This window comes from Ptychodera flava, chromosome 5 (genome assembly GCF_041260155.1).
Source record: "Ptychodera flava strain L36383 chromosome 5, AS_Pfla_20210202, whole genome shotgun sequence".
In the NCBI taxonomy this organism is placed as follows: domain Eukaryota; kingdom Metazoa; phylum Hemichordata; class Enteropneusta; family Ptychoderidae; genus Ptychodera; species Ptychodera flava.
Genome location: NC_091932.1, coordinates 43,438,371 through 43,459,451, shown reverse-complemented (window position 1 = coordinate 43,459,451; position 21,081 = coordinate 43,438,371). Strand labels below are relative to the sequence as shown.

The window sequence follows — 21,081 nt, the reverse complement described above, 5'->3', positions numbered from 1 at the left end:
TCATCAGTTGAGTCTTCAGCAAAGTCAGCAGGGAAACTGTTATGAAGTTCTATCTCACTTTGTCTCGGTACAGCCGGTGACTCTCTATCAGCTCGTTTCATGGTGTTGCTTTTCTTGGGTTTCTGGAAGTTCCCGTCATCGTTATCAATCACTGGTGATAGTATGATCTTCAGATCGTTTAGTTGTTTAGTAGTTTCTTCATTTTTTTGTTCACACTGAATACGGTGTATATCTATCTGTATCTGATATTTATTTTCTAGTTCAGTTAGTTTCTTTATTGTGTTTCTTTGAATGATGTCTTCTATTTCTTTTATTTTATTGTTCATCATAAACTCCACTTTGTCTATACGGTCTCTGAGTTGCAATTCAAAAGCTGTCTGCATCGCAATTATTTTATTGTCCATTGATTTAAGTACACCCTCTCTGTAGTTTCTGCAGTTGTGGCATTCGTCAGATAATTCATCCACATTTTCACAGATAGATTGTATATTTTCTTTCAATTTCTTAATATCTTGAGCATTTTGGTCTATGATTTGTTTTTCCTCACTTCTGGAATCCACCAGCTGGGTGTATTTATCTTCAATAAGCTGTATACTACTGTCATATATTTGTGTTTTTTCTTCTACTTTTTTCAAGTGTTCGGCAATCATAGTCTGCGCTGTTGTTTTCGCATTTCTGTTACTTGTACTCTGTATCGCCTCATGTAATGATTTCTCAAAGTTACTTGCCTCATTTGTAGATTCCTCCGTTTCCTCGATTGTTTCACTGTCCGAATAAAGTTCACATAATTTGTTTTCTATCTCCGTTGATCCATGAAGCCTGCAAGTAACGTCATCGGCGGTGTGCGTTGGGAATGTGCAATCAAGATGGCGTCGTTCACTACTTTCACTTTCAGTTTCATTGTCATGTTCGGCGACAGGGTCGCCTTGTATCGTAGAGCTAAGCGATCCAAAGAAATGGTCAGCATCTTATTTATTGTGAAATCCTTTGAACAAGGCACTTGGATATTTGTCGACACTACGATGGCATTCATTCCAGGACTGAAAGACACCGATCGATCGTCCTCTTATTACTGCATAAAATTTGAATTTTGACTGCCTACCGGGCTTGGTCCTTTGTTTCCTTTGTTGTTCCATTGCTGATTGTCGTCCGTCGTCTTCGTTCGCAAAATCGGGATTTCTTGGTTCTTTCCACTTTCTTACCTCGTCAGACATGACCTACGTGACTTCCCTTCAGGCTGGTTTAGGTCTCACACCTATTTTCTGGTGGATTCATACAAAATACCTCGAAATTTGCTGTGGCTTTACGGAGCAGAGCTAAGACACGTCATGCTGCGTCATGCACGAGACGTAGTGCACAGACGACACATTCACGCACAAGTAGACTCAATTGCGCATGCTCATATTGGCAGACTATACTGGCAAACGAGTGCGCATGCGTGAAGTTATATTTGCAGCACAGATTTCGCGGAAAAACTCATGCTTTTGCTCTATTTTTATCCCAAAACTTCCTCGATTGCTTACAGTGAATGCACATGAACAAAATAAAACCCAACAACGTCAGCACAGGGAGAGGGTTTATGGTTTTCGCCACAGCTCTAAATCCCACGCTGAAGATACGTTTAACATTCCACTGGCATACACTCTCTACAGCCGCTGTGCCTTGTTTGTGGGCGCCACTATTGCCACGATGGGCCTACAATCGAAGGCTACGCTGTGCAGCTCAGCAGCTGTGAGCACATGCTGCCAGACACAACGACTGTTGGTTTTTGCAAGTATATGAATATTCATAAGGGTAGTGATGTCAAAAGAAACACCTATCTGACTGGGCGGAGAGAATATACGTACGACAATTAGAAGTCACCACTAGCCTATTGACAAAATTAAAATAAACAACTTTCTTCAGAATTCCCACAGCTTCAATGAATTGTTATTAGATTTCTATATAATACTTATAGCCCCTAAACTTGTAGTAATAATAATAATAATAATAATAATAATAATAATAATTAATATAAGTATTATATAGAAATAATAACGCGAATAATAATAGGTTCAATTTCCGTGAAATTTTCACCATAAGGGTATTTTGGGTCGAAAAGACCAAATATGATATCGATTTTACTGCCCCATGTTTCCATGGTAACCATTTTAGGGGTTGAAAATTTCAGTTTTTCTAATATCCCATGAAAAGTTACTTTGATTTTATATGAAAATTATCGAGTGGGGGAGTTCGGGTCAGAGAACACAAAAACCAGAATTATTTTAATGTTTCGAGTTGCCATGGTAACTATTTTGGGATAGAAAATGTTACTTTTTCCCTAATTCCTATTAAAGAACGATTGATTGATATAAAAATTTGATCATAAGGGTTTTTCTGGTTTGCACACTACAAAATATCACACTCATTTTAATGTGAGATGTTTCCATGGCAACCATTCAGGAGTAAAAATTACCAGTTTTTTAAAGATTTCACCTAAAATCCAGTAATCAACAGAATGTGTAATATCAAAGTGATATTTTGGGATAGAAAGACCAAATATCCAGTGTAAAAATCCAGTAATCAACAGAAATATTATACCAAAGGGTTATTTTGGGTTAGAAAGACAAAATATGATATCAATTTTTACTGCCCTGTGTTTCCATAGTAACCTATTTGCATTTTAAAATTTCAATTTTTTTTTCCAAATTCCATTGAAAGTAATCCCAGTTACTATGCAAATGCTCTCCTTAGTGTATTTATCACAGCATGAACTCCATGTTCATTTTTGTTTTATGTTGCCTTGGTAACCATTTTGGAACCACAGTTTTTTTTTTAAAACCATAGACCCTCGAGAGGATCTATGCTAAAATATAATTCACTCTTTTTTATTTATTTAATGGATTTCTAAGTAACTAAGAAATTTGTTCTATAATAATAATAATTGTAATTTCTTTGCCTTCATTATAGGATGAATAGTAAACATAATGTATATTGGGGCCATTCTGGTCAAAATTATATTTTCCGTTAATTTTAGTGTGTTAGAATTAATTTTATATAGACCAGAAATAATTTTTGAAGTATTTTTTATTTTGTTTAATGCAGTCATCCCAAATAGGCTAAGTGTTATATAGTACAGTACTAACTCATTATGCATCGAATTATGTTTATGCCTTCAAATTAATTTTATGTGCTTAAAATTAATTCTACTAGTATCTCAATTAATTTTATGAACCCAATTCCCCTTATCACCCAGTGTGCCATTATTTATCACAGGCAGTTGCAGTAGCGCACAGTTTTTTTATTTAAAAAATAATTCACTGGTGCTTATTTATTTTATATATTATAATGAACAACGTATTAATATTCATTTTATAATAATTTATTTTGATTTCTTTGCCTCATTCCAGGAAGAATAATGAAGACAAATTATTTCTGATTGTTTAACTAAAGTAAAATTATGACCATGTAGTGGTGCATTATTTTTTGTGTGACCTGGCCTGGCCATAAACTTTATGATTAGCTAGATCTCCCCTTTCCATGGTAGCAACGGCTAAATTTGAACATGGTGCCTGTATACCTTTAAACATTTTTTTAAACCCAGCAGGCCAAGACAAGGGGGAAATATTACAAGTTAAATGTTTCATGTTTAATACTGCCCAGGGCTCGAAATTAACTTTTTTCCCTGGTAGTCCACTTGGGCTACCATTTTCTGAAGTTGGTAGCCCAGTGACAGTGGATTGTAGCCCATGCATATTTTAGATCAGGGGTATTTTTTCGTTAACCAGATAAAAAAAAGGCTATTTTTCAAGATTCTGCCTATGAAGTGATTTTTCTAGTCTTTTGATGTGTATACTTGCACACCTTTAATACCCAAGGAAACGGGTATAATGGACGACAGTGGGACTCCAAAGTTTTGTGACCCATTAACAACCCGTTCAACCCTCAGAGTTGTATGCAAATTTTAAAAGTCGCCATGACAACCTGACAACAACATGGCCTTTTCAGCACTAAGACATAGTGTAGCAGGGCTACAAATAGGCCATGGCCCTTCTGTCAGGAGGAGGCATAATTTCTGTGTCATCGTGATTGATACATTATTATCAAAATGCTACGAGAATGCGTTTTTATTGGCCATCGTTTCCTGTGTCTGTCAGTGTCATTCAAGTATGCCAGTTCAGATATTGAAACTTTGTTGCAAAGTTCCACCGCACGGCCGGTTGTCTTCGTAATTTCCAGAACAATATGGCAAATTTTTGTGCCCAGCCTGGTTTGACTGCATTTATCTAGCTCGTCCCAAAGTGACGGACGCATCTTTCAACCTTTCAGCTTGGTGAAAAACGCATTTATTGATTCGCCAAAGGCCTGTGGATTCGCATATTTTTGCACAAGTGCTACATGGACATAGGAAAAAGTTCGACTCACCCTAGCCCTCTCGATTGTTGAATAAAACCACGGTCCATGAGTTTTCGAAAACTGTAGTGTAGCATTCCAAAGTCTTTCACCCTGTTTTTTTTCAAAGTTTGGAGAAGGGCGGCATTTCCATCTGAATGATTGAACGACGTGAAACGCAAAATTCTATCGCACATCTTCCGGCAATATGTACAGTACCGTCAGTAGAAATACTGTAGGCCTATACGCTGCAGTGCTGAGTTACGTAAGCTTACAAGCTTATAGTCCACAAAATGGCTACAGGCGGCGTGAACTTTCTGAAAGGATTTCCTAAACGTCCTTCTTGGTACCGTAGACACTCACATGTGATATCCTGAAAAGTATTCTCTGCAGTAATTCCAGTTTCTGTCAACATTCCAACGACACGATAGCGCGAGATCGGAGACGTTCTAATGTCACGCCACGCACTCCCAATAGCGCATGCTCTGGGATTCGCGTCGCGTCTCTGAAGGGCGCGCACGTGTTCCGACAGAGAAGAACGCGAATCGCAGGGTCTCTGCCAGATTACACTGCCAGGGCGAAACATGCGAAATGCAGAAAAATGTTTATTCTGCAATGCCAATATGACGCTTACGAAGTAAGTCTGAATAAGTTTTAAATTATACAACAGAATGAATCCATTGTACATTGGTACATTGATACGTTTATGAAAGAATTAGTACAGGATACGTTATGTTAGAGTTGGGGTGGGGGTGGGGAATATTCGTTCGATCGGTGGTCGCAGTATAGCACTGCAGAGAGAGAGAGAGAGAGAGAGGAGAGAGAGAAGAGAGAGAGAGAGAGATTGTTAATTTATATCGGAAATCTTTTTCATAGTCGTGACTTTTGATGGAAGAAAACTAAAAACAAAATTAAATTGAACCGATTGAACGTGTATCCGTAAAGTTCGCATAAAAGTTAAAAGTCTAGGCCTGCTGGTATCGCGTAAACTGCTTAGTGTCACTTTTCCGACAAGCATTTAATTACCCCTTGGCTTAATGATATCCCCCTCTCTCCGTACAGTATAATGCATAATTCTGCGCTGCACGTAAAACAATTGGAAGTCATCCCTATTGACAAAATTAAAAATATACAACACTTCTTTTTCAGAATTCCTACACAGCTTCAATGAACTGTTATTAGATTTCTATATAATACTTATAGCCCCTAAACTTGTAATAATAATAATAATAATAACAATAATAATAATTAATATAAGTATTATATAGAAATAATAACGTGAATAATAATAGGTTCAATTTCCGTGAAATTTTCACCATAAGGGTATTTTGGGTCGAAAAGACCAAATATGATATCGATTTCACTGCCCCATGTTTCCATGGTAACCATTTTAGGGGTTGAAAATTTCATTTTTTCTAAAATCCCATGAAAAGTTACTTTGATTGATATGAAAATTATCTAGTGGGGGAGTTCGGGTCAGAGAACACAAAAACCAGACTTATTTTAATGTTTCGAGTTGCCATGGTAACTATTTTGGGATTGAAAATGTTACTTTTTCCCTAATTCCTATTAAAGAGCGATTGCTTAATGTAAAAATTTGATCATAAGGGTTTGTCTGGTTAGCACACCAAAAAATATCACACTCATTGTAATGTGAGATGTTTCCATGGCAACCAGTTTTTTAAAGATTTCACCTAAAATCCAGTAATCAATAGAATGTGTAATATCAAAGGGATATTTTGGGTTAGAAAGACCAAATATCCAGGGTAAAAATCCAGTAATCAACAGAAATATTATACCAAAGGGTTATTTTGGGTTAGAAAGACAAAATATGATATCCATTTTTACTGCCATGTGTTTCCATAGTAACCTATTTGCATTTTAAAATTTCAATTTTTTCCCAGTTACTATGCAAATGCTCTCCAAAGTGTATTTATCACAGCATGAACTCCATGTTAATTTTTGTTTTATGTTGCCTTGGTAAAAAAGTTTGGTAACCACAGTTTTTTTTTATTTAAAACCATAGACCCTCGAGAGGGTCTATGCTAAAAACATAATTCACTGTTTTTTATTTATTTTATGGATGTCTAAGTAACAACTTAGAAATTTGTTCTATAATAAAAAAAATTGTAATTTCTTTGCCGTCATTCTTGGATGAATAGTAAACATAATGTATATTTGGGCCATTCTGGTCAAAATTATGTTTTCCGTTAATTTAAGTGTGTTAGAATTAATTTTATATAGACCAGAAATAATTTTTGAAGTATTTTTAATTTTGTTTCATGCAGTCATCCCAAATAAGTGTTATATAGTACAGTACTAACTCATTATGCATCGAATTATGTTTATGCCTTCAAATTAATTTTATGTGCTAAAATTAATTCTACTACTAGTATCTCAAATCAATTAATTTTATTTATAATATTAATAATTAAGTAATAAATTTTTTTTTGTTAACCAGAGAAGAAAAGGATATTTTACAAGATTCTGCCTATGAAGTGAATTTTCTAGTCTTTTGATGTGTATACTTGCACACCTTTAATACCCAAGGAAACAGGTATAATGGACGACAGTGGGACTCAAAAGTTTTGTGACCTATTAATAACCCGTTTAACCCTCAGACTTGTATGCAAATTTTTAAAGTCGCCATGACGACCTGACAACAACATGGCCTTTTCAGCACTAAGACATAGTGTAGCAGGGCTAAAAATAGGCCATGACCCTTCTGATGGGAGGAGGCATAATTTCTGTGTCATTGTGATTGATACATTATTATCAAAATGCGACGAGAATGCGTTTTTATTGGCCATCGTTTCCTGTGTCTGTCATTCAAGTATGCCAGTTCAGATATTGAAACTTTGTTGCAAAGTTCCACCGCACGGCCGGTTGTCTTCGTAATTTCCAGAACAAAGTCATATTATGGCAAATTTCTATGCCCAGCTGGGTTTGACTGCATTTATCTAGCTCGTCCCAAAGTGACGGACGCATCTTTCAACCTTTCAGCTTGGTGAAAAACGCATTTATTGATTCGCCAAAGGCCTGTGGATTCGCATATTTTAGCACAAGTGCTACATGGACATAGGAAAAAGTTCGACTCACCCTAGCCCTCTCGATTGTTGAATACAACCAAGGTCCATGATGAGAGTTCTCGAATCAAAAACTGTAGTGTAGCCGTGCTCGAATACAAATATCTTCTCATTATATTACGTCATTGTTATACAGAGTTAGCATTCCAAAGTCAGTCACCCTGTTTTTTCAAAGTTTGGAGAAGGGCGGCATTTCCATCTGAATGATTGAACGACGTGAAACGCAAAATTCTATCGCATATGTTCCGGCAATATGTACAGTACTGTCAGTAGAAATACTGTATACGCTGCTGAGTTACGTAAGCTTATAAGCTTATACTCCACAAAACGGCCACAGGCGGCGTGAACTTCTGAAAGGATTTCCTAAACGTCCTACTTGTTACCTTAGAGACTCACATGTGATGTCCTGAAAAGTATTCTCTGCAGTAATTCCAGTTTCTGTCAACATTCCATCATTTTTAAAGGTCACAACAACACGATAGCGCGAGATCGGAGACGTTCTACTGTCACGCCACGCAATCTCAATTGCGCATGCTCTGGGATTCGCGTCGCGTCTCTGAAGGGCGCGCGCGTGTTCCGACAGAGAAGAACGCGAATCGCAGGGTTTCTGCCAGACTACACTGCCAGGGCGAAACATGCGAAATGCAGAAAAAATGTTTATTCTGCAATGCCAATATGATGCTTACGAAGTAAGTCTGAATAAGTTTTAAATTATACAGCAGAATGAATCCATTGTACATAGGTACGTTTATGAAAGAATTAGTACAGGATACGTGTCTGAGATGTTTTTCAATTTTAGGTCAGTTATTAGAGTTGGGGTGGGGGTGGGGGGTTCTGAGACCTAACTTAAGCAATTAAGTTAGATTTATAAAATGAACTTTTAATATTACCCCTACTGTATGGAAAATATTCGTTCGGTGGTCGCAGCATAGCAATTTCACTGCAGAGAGAGAGAGAGAGAGAGAGAGAGAGAGAGAGAGAGAGAGAGAGAGAGAGAGAGAGATTTTTAATTTATATTGGAAATCTTTTTCATAGTCGTGACTTTTGATGGAAGAAAACTAAAAACAAAATTAAATTGAACCGATTGAACGTGTAGCACAAAAGTTAAAAGTCTAGGCCTGCTGGTATCGCGTAAACTGCTTGGTGTCACTTTTCCGACAAGCATTTAATTACCCCTTGCCTTAATGATATCCCCCTCTCTCCGTACAGTATGATGCATAATTCTGCGCTGCACGTAAAACAATTGGAAGTCACCCCTATTGACAAAATTAAAATATACAACACCTCTTTTTCAGAATTCCCACACAGCTTCAATGAACTGTTATTAGATTTCTATATAATACTTATAGCCCCTAAACTTGTAATAATAATAATAATAATAATAATAATAATAATAATAATCATGTAAAGTCTCACAGGTAATGACAATAACCACAACTCGAGTTCCCTGCAATTTGTCATCTTTTTTGGCTCATCGTAGAGACGTATTCTGTAAAGAACAGCAATATAAAAGAACTGCAGAACAAATATATATATATATATATATATATATATATATATATATATATATATATATATATATATATATATATATATTATACAAATTGACTCATTTGTCCGATGATTGCAGGATGCATAAAACTTAAGTAACAAATATTATTACTTTGTACTTGAAGTAATTTGTATTATTATTTTTAACGGTCTGCTTCAGCATCGAGCACTGTAATTTCCCACTAGGACATCTGTATATACTACCACACACACACACACACACACACACACACACACACACACACCCATCCACCCACCCACACCACAGACAAATATAGAAACAGACTTGCAATGGTTATTGTTCAAGGTGTGAAGCGGTTACGTAACCCATCCATGTTCGCCTCGCCTCAGGTTGCTCTCGCCTCTCTTTTCCAAAAAGTGCCGACCATGCATCCTTCGGTAAGTTCGGATTTTCGCCAATTGTTAAGCGAAAGTATGATCGGCAAAGTTTGTGTTGTTGTTGTCGTGTGGTGCTGAGCGGAATTGGCGTGCTGGCGAAAATGGGAGTGTTTTGAGCTTCAGGAAAGTGAGTTTTGTCGTTTTAAAAATTCCTCTCATATTTTTATGAATATATAATGAGTGTGTTTGAATCAAATTTGAAAGCCTTTTATCGATACTGTCTGATTTTACTCAATAGTTTGCGGTCAGTCATACCGTCTTTTACACGTTCGTCAAGGTAGGACATGTTTATGAAACTGCTGGCGTGTTATGTTTTGATTGGCGTGAAGCAGTGTTTCTACCCTGAGAGCTAACAAAGTAACTGTGGTTGCTAGGCGACTGGCAGCACGATGCAATCTCGTTGTATCTTTCGCATAATCTCGTGCAATTATCAACCACAAACAAAGTCTAACACCTTTGAAGCTCATTTTAATATGAAAAGGCAATAGTCTACGAGACGACCATGGAACAAAAGGCATGCCGCGTTGCCAGTCTTTGTCTATATTTGTCTGTGCCCACACACATAATAATCAAAATAACCATATGCCCTCATGGGAAATTTCAGTGCACACTGCTTGATACAAAAAACAGAGTGTTATAACTGAACAACACAAATTACTTAAAGTACAGTGATGATATCTATTAGTTAGGTTTCATGCATCCTGCAATCTTCATACAGACAGTGAGAACTAAAAACTATCAGCAACGTGAACTTTAATCTGTACACAACTTTACTTTGTTTTAAAATCACCGGCATTTACTCTTGTATCAACGCAAAGGAAAATGCCATAGCAGAAATTCATCACTAGATGGCTGCAAATTCGGATAAGACAGTCCTGGACAGACACAAATACATGTCTTTGTTTCAAAACGTGTATTCCAAAACGAACATACTTATTGAATTTCAACAACACCTAAATACCCTACATCAACACTTTTTCCCCTTTTATATTCGATGCTATGAGAAAATAAAGCATTAGACCTTTACTTTATAAATTTGTGTTCAAAAGAAATAGATGCTGAGGAAATACAAAACAGTGTCCATAACTTACCAACATTTTTATTTGATTCGTCACGCGGAAGATCTTTGCAGATCACCTATGATGTCACCTTTATCACGTCTTATAGTGCTATGTTTGAATTTTCTGTGGCAAACAGGTGGATGGTAAACCACTGATCAGTAATGATCAATTGAAGAACATGAAAGTGATCAAAGAAGACGATGAAATCATTGTAACACTCCCTGGCTTGAAAGTAATGTGGTCAGGACCAAATCACCAACTGTCTAACAGCATTAGTGATCCTTTGAAAGAGGGTTCGTTATGTGGTCTCCTTGGCGACGCTGATGGTGATCCTGATAATGACTTCAGGAAATCCGATGGCTACCAAACTGATGACGTGGACGACTTTGCTAACAGTTGGAAGGTCTTCTCTATGACGTATGTACATTTCGATTTAAAGTTAATATCTTCTATGTTAGACAAAGATTACTTTTTATAGACACATTGGAGTAACCGGTTGCTATTGCTAGGGTCGACTATGATAACTTTGAACGCTTTGTTTTAGATTTCATACCATACTTCGATAATTATACATATGCTTTTAGTAGGAAAAATTGGATGCATTTGTGTCTGATACGGAAAATGATCCTTGCTCTTTCCCAAAGAAAGCTTAGTAATCGACACTCAACTGTATGTAGTAGCCTTGATAGTAGCTTGGCAGGAAAATTATATGGACTGGGGCTGTGGCATTCGCGTTTCATGTTGATATACAATATGCGCTTTTCACAATCACGGACACTCAGAAGTAGCTTTCTTGGTTTTACCACACTCAGAGCAAATAATTAAGTATTATTTGACTCAGCAATTAACAAGAATCTCTTCACATGCACGTGAATGGTTAGCAGGTTTTTTACAGTTTGTCTTCAAATTCAAAGTTGTCCGACGAATACATCGCTCATATCGTACGTTAATGTACAGACCGTACAAAACAGTCTATGGTTTATTTATATGAACTTACTCAAGCGAAAACCCGACTCCTGCAAAATAAAAAGGAAAAGTTTAAAATGGGACTAACGCCATAGGTTGTTGAACATGCTGACGGGTAGTTCTGACATCAACGTATAGGATTGTAACACCCCCATGTAACTCTCCTGTCGTGATTAGTTAATTTATAGTCACGTGATGTGCATCACGTTTGCGCTGATACTTGCAAAGAGAAAATTACGCGTAAACGGTTTCAACAACTGTTAATAGGTTAACAGTCCGAAACAGCAGTTGACCGCAGGAGTTTCAATGTACGTCTGCGCATGCGCTCATCGTAGAACGCATTGAAAAGTTTTGCAGTGTTATCTGTAATAGAGACGGGTGATGATAGTTGAAGAACCTCTCTTCTGTGTAGACAATTATTGACTGACCATATACGGGTAACACCATTTTTTGTTTGTCCTCTGGCCTGAGAGTTGTTCAAAACAGTCTGTTTTCGTCGACATAAAACCTGGTAAATCATGCTTCTGTGGGGCGATTTAACAGTCCCCGGGGAATAAACGTATGCTATACCATACCTCCCGAGTAGTCAATATGTGCACACTATTCACTCATGTGCAAATAACGCTGCCCATCCCGGATTGATAATGATCAGACCAATAACGCTGCCCAGCCCGGAGTGATAATGGCCAGACCACAAAAACGTGGAAAAATTTCACAAGTTGCGTACTATTTTACAGAACAATAGTACGTGCAATAATATAGGAGCACCCAATTAAAGAGCTCTATCTTGAATTACGGTCTCACGTCACTTTAATATGGAAAAGTGTCTACATGATTACAAGTCAATCGTAACAGACAAAGCGTATAAATGCATCGTGAAAATAGTGTATAGTTAAATGTGTATTTCGATTAAACATAAAATATTTTAATACATAGTCCGTCCAGTCAATTTTGCTTATCCAATCATATCTGTTTATTTTCAGATGTTAATATCTCACCAACTGTGACAACTTCAATGATATGTTTACCACCACAGAGCACCTTTGTGGTATTGTTAGAAGCTTCCCTTCAAGTTTCATATAGCCTTCCATCATGTATGTGTGAGTATTGACATGATGATTCCTGATGCTGATTAATTGTAAATTGTCAATCCCTTCTGCTTTTTCTGTTTGATGTGTATATTAATTTAGGAAAATAAAACCAGGAAGGGTTAATACACACTCGTTGGTCGTATTTTCTTCAAAGGTCGCTGCTGTATCATATTTGTTTTCACGCCACATTATGCGTTGCTTCTCACATTGACCTTCTTCTCTCTTTAGAATCGTACACGCATCTTCCAACTTCTGAACATTTTTGTCGCTCACATGAAATGCAAAAGAAGCATTTGGATAACAATTTCAACGAAGAGTTCCAATCGTACATGTTACAGCAAGCGTCTGCTGGTGAATATTATATCTCATACTTTAACGATATAAAAGTGATTTTGTCATTCGTACTGAAATTTCGAGATGGAAGAACGCTTGAAACAGTCGTTCATCACCAGAGTGTTATATTTCCTGATGGATTACTTCATTTAATTTAAGGTAGAACGCGCTTCGGGGACAGATATTTGGACTCTTGAATTTCTTCAATTCTTTTCGTATCTACCACTTGTTGGGACTTATTTTAAAGCTCTTGGAGAAAGAAGAACTTTTACTGTCTTACCTTTTCGAAAATCCGAAATTTTATTTTTCCATCATAGAGTTAACACGGGGATGGCGGCAATTTTGAATTTCAAATATTTATTTATTTATTTATTCATTCTGACATCCAACAGGCATAGCCCAATAACTGGATGCAAACAGAGAAAAATTAAAACATGAAAAAGACAAATTACAACATGCAAAAACTAATTAAAAAAAGCACTAAACAAGTAACAACAGAGACTGACAAATATCAAAAACTCTCGGTAGTAAAATGACTATCAGCAAGAGATAATAAAACAGATAACACTTGGGTTTTAAAAGCACTAAGACTGGTAAACAAATCAATATCAAAACGATAGACACTATTTAAAAGTGACATTGCCCGAGACGAAAAACAATATTTAGACAGGTTAACGCGGTGATTTGGTATCCGGAAAAGGTCAGAAGACCTGAGACGCCTTGGGGGCACATAGAAATTGAAGGAGCTATTAATATCTGGCCATGGACAATCGGTAATGAAATTGACACACTTGTGAATAAAACAAAGATCTAAAACTTGACGACGAAAAAAAAGAGGCGAAAGTTTAAAATAAGAACATAATGTAAAATAATTATCAACATTGTACTCCATACCCTCCTTAAAACAAAGAAATTTAATAAATTTCTTCTGAACTCGTTCAATTTTGTCAATGTACGACTTCTGGTGTTGAGACCACACTACCTACTCAAGGATACTCCTAACAAGGGCAATGTAAATACTTTTGATGGCAGTGGTATTAGTGAAGTCGCAGCAAGTCAGTTTAATAAAACCGACCAATTGATGTGCTCTTTTGATTGTGCAATTGATGTGATGTACAAAGCTTAGATTTTTGGAGAAATAAACACCAAGATCCTTGATGACATCAACAGGTGTGATTGATTGCTTATGAAGCTTATAATTGGAATGAACCGGAATACGCTTGTTGGAGAATGAAATAACAAAACATTTTTAAGATTTAGTTTAACTTTCCATGCTTTGCACCAATTACCAACAAGAGAGATATCTGATTGCAGTAGCCTGCAATCCGATTCAGTTTTGATGATCCGAGAAAATTTCGACTCATCGGCATACAGAAACATGGTCGAATGATGGATAGACATGGGCAGGTCATTGATATATAAAATAAATAAAAGCGGGACCCAGTAGTGAGCCTTGAGGAACACCAGAGGGGACACACATCTTCGCAGATTCGTGCCCACCGATGACAACCCTTTGTAGGTTTCCATGTATGCCGTAATAATTTAATTTGTGAACCAAAAGCTGATCATTAACTGAATCGAAAGCTTTTGAAAAATCGGTGTAAATTGTATCTACTTGAAAACCAGTGGAAACAGCCTCAGTAATAAACTTGTTGTATGACAGAAGATTAGTGGCTGTTGATCGGCGCGGAAGAAACCCATGCTGAGAATCGTGAATAGTACTTTTAACGTGATTGTAAATATACTTATGAACTAAACCCTCAAGAATCTTGCTAAAAAGTGGCAAAAGAGATATTGGTCTATAGTTTGTGACATCGTTCCTAGCACCAGACTTAAAAATCGGAACAACATTCGCGATTTTAAAGGCAGACGGAAAATAGCCAGCACTGAGAGACTTATTAAAATAATGAAGAGCGGAATTTTGTCTGGGCCGCATGCCTTACTACAATCGACCGTCATCAGAGCCCTAGAAACTTCGTCAACTGTAAAGTGCAAATTACTAAAAGTATTATTTTTGAAAACCTGACAGGATGGGACATCGGTAAGATCAGAATCTGCACAATATGTGCTCACAAAATAACAACGGAACGGAAATATCGCAAAGTGTTGGGTAATTTTCTTCGCTTGTTCCAAACTTTGCACGGTGACCCCCTGTTTTTATTGTTGATTTGGTAAGAGAATGGTTGAAAGTTTCTTTGATGAAAGTTTGAGCAAAAGTTTAAGCCTTTTGTTAAAATTTAGCGGTTAATTAAATTCTTTTATAGGTCAGCTAGATCGTTCAGCTTGGCGACATTGGATCTGTATTATAAATATGTACCGACGATATGAATACAACTTTGATTATTTTTGTCTCGAATGATGAGAAATATACTTGAAAAAAGGTGACCCTCTCCTTAACATGGGCATGAAAATTTGCGACCCTTCCCTGGTAATTTACGTCAAGTCCCTAATCACGTCTCTGACCGGAATTGAGATGTTGAAACATTTCATTGTGGCAAATATATTCGCATTGCGTCAGTTAGAAAAAGTCAATGACTGAAATGTTGCTTTAGCAAGCCAGTTAATGTAACAAAATTCAGAAAGGTAGCCAATAGCAATATTCCACAATTATGCAATATTCTTTAGCCTTAACAATATGCCGGCCACATCTTGGCTTTAAATAGTTGCGCAAAAATGGTGATACTTCTGAAAGGCAAGTGTGATATTTCATGACCCTCCAGAACTGCTTGTGTGAAAAATTGCGACCCAATCCTCAAAAACACTGCCCCCTGTAATTTTTGTCAAGTACCTTACGCAACTCATTCAGAATTTTCATTCATCATAAACATACAATGTAAAATGTGAACCCCCCGGGCAAGTTTGTAAAACGCGATACTCGCTCCTCCGATGGTTCGGCCCACCCCCTTATAATGAATGAAGGCTCTGAAATTGATTGATAACAACACCTTCCTGAACAGTTGCAGTAAACAATGAAATCGGACTGACGGGTATACGATATTTCATTTGCAAGTTACGTAATCTAATAGTCTGAATATGAAGGGTGAACTAACATTTTACATCCACCAACATTTAATTGTCTTGTTGTGATTTTATTTACAGTACACTGTATGAATCACTTCAAAACATAGCTAATGCGATTGTCTTTTCTAAATGAACAGATGACAATGCATTTTTATTGGTAGGGAGACTCGGCAATTTTGAGACCGTTGGGGAGGGTCATAGATTTTTTGAACAGTTGGTGAGGGGGAGGGGTCATTTATTTCAGGCCAGCACCTTCCCAAGCGACCCGGTCCCTCTGGTAATTTACGTCACGTCTCTAAATTGTTTCAGTTGAATAAACGCCTAAACATTGATTATGTCTACAATCAGGAACATACATTACACATTTAATAATTGAAGTCCATAATGAATAGAATGAAAAGAAGTAAAATCATCAAATGTTTGCCGAAGAACGTACAATTTTTTATGAAACTGAAAGTCGTGCAAAATTCTGGTCTTGAATTTTACCTCGGTTGTATAGGCCCTCTGAAATTGACCAACCACTTAGATTATTCGATGCAGTCTTGTGAAAGAGCGTCCGTAGACTATGAAAATTGTACAACATCATCATCGAAGTTTCAATACCATCAGTTGCTTCAAATTAAATAGAAATGGTGGCAGAAAAACCCGATCCAGACATTGCAACCTAAATCGAAGATTTTATCTATCTTTAAATTTTAAACTTACAAATATTTGGAGAACACAATTCACATAGCGAAAAGCTCAAGTTCAACTTTAGTATGACAGCTTGTCGACTAAATCGTTTTCTGTAGTCAAAATTATAAGCATGCAAAATTTGAAATCCTCTATAAAGTTCTGTTTTCATTCGAGTTATTTAGCTACATTTCTAAGCATGACCATCAACTATGTTTAGAGGAATCTGATCTTCTTCAATAAAAACAAACGTATTTTTTACTCGTCTTTGGTTCAAGAGGACCCTATTAACACATGAAAAACAGTTTACCCCGTTGGTATGTACTCTCACCAGATTAGAAAAACGCCGGTAGAAGATAAAGGTAATTACATACATTAGAACGTCAGTCATGCCACTGCGGCGTTCTGACTTGGCGAAAGAACACAATGGTAGTAGTAAATACATTCAAACCGTTATTGCTAAAACAGGACGCACAATCAGCATAGCAACTGAATGTAAAGACAGAAACAGTTTAGATAAAATCTACAGTATACAAATTAAAACAATTAAATATACAGCAACCATAATATGAGTAGTTTTATAGAAATAACGGACGACGCGCTGACCATTAACGTTTATTATATTACCATGCCCTGTCCATTGCGTTTTAAAGGTATACTGTCACCTGTTCCAATTTTGCCACAGTTACCATGGAAAGAGAAAATCTAGCCAATCACAGATTTAAGCGGGTGGCCGCTTTTTAAAAACAGCGCCCTCAAATGGGCATTTTGAATACCTTTGAACGCCCCTTTGACCATATATGCGCATATTTAGATTACAGGTGACTGTATACCTTTAATTGGTCGAGCTGAACCACGTGACTGCCCACAAATACACAGTAATGGTTTGTTTTCATGCCCGTGAATATGAATTATATGGTAAACACAGTAACTTTACGGCAAAAACGAAAATTGTGATTTTTACAAAGATCATAATCTACCACAAAATGAAATGGAGCATTTGTGGGCCAAGTTTGGATGCTTTTTTTCAAAAAATCTCAGGATTTGCAAAACTTTTGCAGCGCGCGCATAACTCACTGACAGGTTCTGGGGCCCCGTTGTCGTTCGCACTGGAAATTTTAGTAAATTTTGACCGTTTGTTGAGGTTCGTTGATAATATAATTGAAATAACAGTCTCCTCGCTGACCATTAACGATGTTTATTGGCGCGGGCGAGAGGAAATACGCCAAATAAATAAACGTAAATGGTCAGCGCGTCGTCCGTTATTTCTATATTTATGGGCAAGGGCGGGAGGAAAGCCAAAAATTAACGGCCGAGGCTTGCTGATCAGTAAAACGCCGGTACAAGATAAAGGTAATTACATATATTAGAACGCCAGTCATGCCAGTGCGGCGTTCTGCTCTCTCTCTCTCTCTCTCTCTCTCTCTCTCTCTCTCTCTCTCATTTCTATGGTGCAATACAAGCATTTTGCAAACATTGACTTCGTTGGTTCGTTGTACCCGGATTAATCAGACAGTTACTTTCAAGGAAGGGACATCACCGGCTCAATTTATCAAGCTCATCACCGATATGAGGACTGAGGCCGGGGCGCCATCCGAGAAGTACTTCTACAATCTAAAACAAAATCATCTGGGAATACCAAATTTTATTATGCACGGCGTCACTGATTGTAAAAAGAGAAGGATGCTGTTCAGAATGTACAATTATCGAGCAACGAAGGTGACAGATGTCTTTACTTTGCAAAGCCATTACATGCATCTTTGGTAGGCAGGTTATCCATCATTATATTACCATGCCCTGTCCATTTCGTTTTAATTGGTCGAGCTGAACCACGTGACTGCCCACAAATACAGAGTAATGGTCTGTTTTCATGCCCGTGAATATGAATAATATTGTAAACATAGTAACTTACGGCAAAAACGAAAATTGTGATGTGTACAAAGATCATAATCAACCACAAAATAAAATGGAGCATTTGTGGGCCAAGTTTATACGCTTTTTTCAATAAAAAAAGTCGGGATTTAACAACTTTTTGCAACGCACACTACTAACTGACAGATTCTGGGGCCCCGTTGTCGTTCGCACGGGAAATTTTCGTAAATGTTGACGTTTTTTTTATTTTTGGTTCGTTGATAATATAATTGAAATAACAGACTCCGCGCTGACCATTAACGTTTGTTTATGGGCGCGAGCTCGAGGAAAGCCAAAATTAACGGTCTCGGCAAGCCTCGCCCGTTAATTTTTGGCTTTCTTCTCGCCCTTGCCCATAAATAAACGTTAATGGTCAGCGCGTCGTCCGTTATTTCTATAATAACAGTGCGTCATGTAACGTGATGTTTAAGCCACCGGAATTATTCATGATGATCTTTCGATCTTCTATTATGATTATCACAATAATGCGTTATTTTGACATATGTAGCTTTCAAAATATGATTTTATTGGCAGATTGTAAAAGTATGGCACTAAACAGGACATGGCTATGTTTGTCTGCCTCAAACGTCAATTTATCTCTGGAAATATAAACATTTTATGTGATATCATAGTTTTGGTTTATTTTGTTGTTGTTGTTTTTTGATTGGATAGCTTCAGGCGGCTTCAGATAATTTTATCATCCTAGAAAAAAGTAAAGTTTGCACATAAGCAAATTATTTAAGAAAATTGAAAGGTAAATTGGTTACTTGAAATTAGTAATGTTAAACAGCAAAAGCTCTCATGTAGCAAAACACTTGACTTTGACGCGGACTAATTTTATTTAGCCTTTTCATAACCTCCTCAGTATTTGTTGGGAAACATTTCTTACAACAAAACATTGCAAAAGTGTTTTTAAATTCATTTATTCATCCCTTTTATCAAAATGCTTCTGACCTCCTTCTATTAAATACATCTTCTGAACCAATCAAGTTATGAAAGTTTACAGTCCTTCCCAAAAGCCCTCTTTCAAAATTACCCTAGATTTATATCCCAGTAATTGGTGTGTCTTATCATTTCTCTCAAATCTAGTTTGTGTGTAATGTTCAACTCACAGCACTGTTATTGGTTACTTTGTGTCCTTATGTCAGCCTCGTCTCGTAGAGTTCACTACATCTGAATTGATCGACAAGTTACCTCCTCGACACCGTCATAGAAACCACTCGTCTACGTTGTCTCCACCTGCAACACTGTACTTGGCAAGGGTATCCCATGATGCATTCTGATGCACACCTGCAGAGATCTTTCTCATAAAGTTTCGCAAATATCCCTAGGAACAATTGAAAACGTAGAATTAGTCATCTTGTTTTTCATCATATTTTTTGTTATAACTGGGGATTTCTTTGTTTACAAAAAAACACAATCTTGTAAAATTGTCAAATCATCTTACGATGCCATGCAGAAACGTATGAAGGGAAAGTAGTGGCATCTCTGTTGGAAATATATTGGATATCGTTTTATTTGCATAATGGATATAACAAAGGAAATTTACATTATGTATCTTTACAAAAATTGATCACCATTGATACAAAATATCAGCAAATCCACCATATCGACCCCTCTCTGTCAGATGGATATTTCCGACATTGCAAGTCGCTATTTATTTCATTGTGGATATAGTGGTGATAAGAGTAAAAAAGCATTATTCCACCAGTTGATGGAAGGGGGTGGGGGTTGTAGAGGCAATGATGACTGTTGAAGTCTTACGCTTTGGAAGTGTGAAAACTGTGAGCATTTTAAGTGTTATACATTCTGTTCAAACCAATAGCACCTGTTTCACATTGGTGTGACACAAATATTGAATTACTACCGAATTTCTGTGACTTCTTGAAAAATGTTGCTGTAACTTGATACTTCCAGCACAAACACCGATGATGTACTAATCAATTTTTTATTAATCGGCAGCGTGTTTAAATAACCGACGTAAAGTCTTTTCGGTAGAGATAGATGTGAGGTAAATGGTCTGTTGCAGGAGCAGTAGGCCTACTGTCAGTGACAGATGATGCACAGGACATTTATTGTATAGGAATTGGCCTAGTTGCATGCCCTGTCCTTTGCTATATATCTACATTCTTTGATTTTTGAATGATTCTAACGGACAACAGACATTCTCTATGTTTCGTTCCCTGAGACAACATTTGAAACATTCGTCAACATGTTTTCAAAATTGTTGAATTGCAATATCATACAAGCTGTCTTCATACATCCTATTCAGGCCATGGGTTTTCAATCAAGAGAAAGTCAGAATAAATATTTCGTATACGACTAACGTTCGCAAATGTCAATAGGACTATAGAGCATATTGTGATGGACCTCACAATGCAATTGGAAACAGATGTTATGGCGCATTTGCAATATTTGACTTAAAGTGTTGGCTTGAACGTTCTTCCAAATTATTTGCACCATCATAATTATAATTGAAATTGAAATGTTCTAAAAATCAATCATATCAACGCCAAGGTCATGGAAAAAATCGTGTTGCTGAAACCAATAAAGCGACATTCAAGTGACTCTGCCTTTTTGATAGCATCACAAGCGGCTACAGCATTAAACAATCCCTCT

General features: G+C 37.0%; 1 protein-coding gene across 1 annotated transcript in view; it reads left to right on the top strand.

Moving 5' to 3' along the window:
* Positions 1 to 12,654, top strand: part of LOC139134031 (BMP-binding endothelial regulator protein-like) — a 39,924-nt gene extending 27,270 nt beyond the window's left edge. The window contains exons 9-10 of the mRNA XM_070700880.1: positions 10,605 to 10,885; positions 12,418 to 12,654. Of these exons, the coding sequence (XP_070556981.1) occupies positions 10,605 to 10,885; positions 12,418 to 12,424 (288 nt within the window). The 3' untranslated portion in view covers positions 12,425 to 12,654. The remainder of the gene's footprint in view (positions 1 to 10,604; positions 10,886 to 12,417) is intronic.
* The last annotated feature ends 8,427 nt before the right edge of the window (positions 12,655 to 21,081 follow it).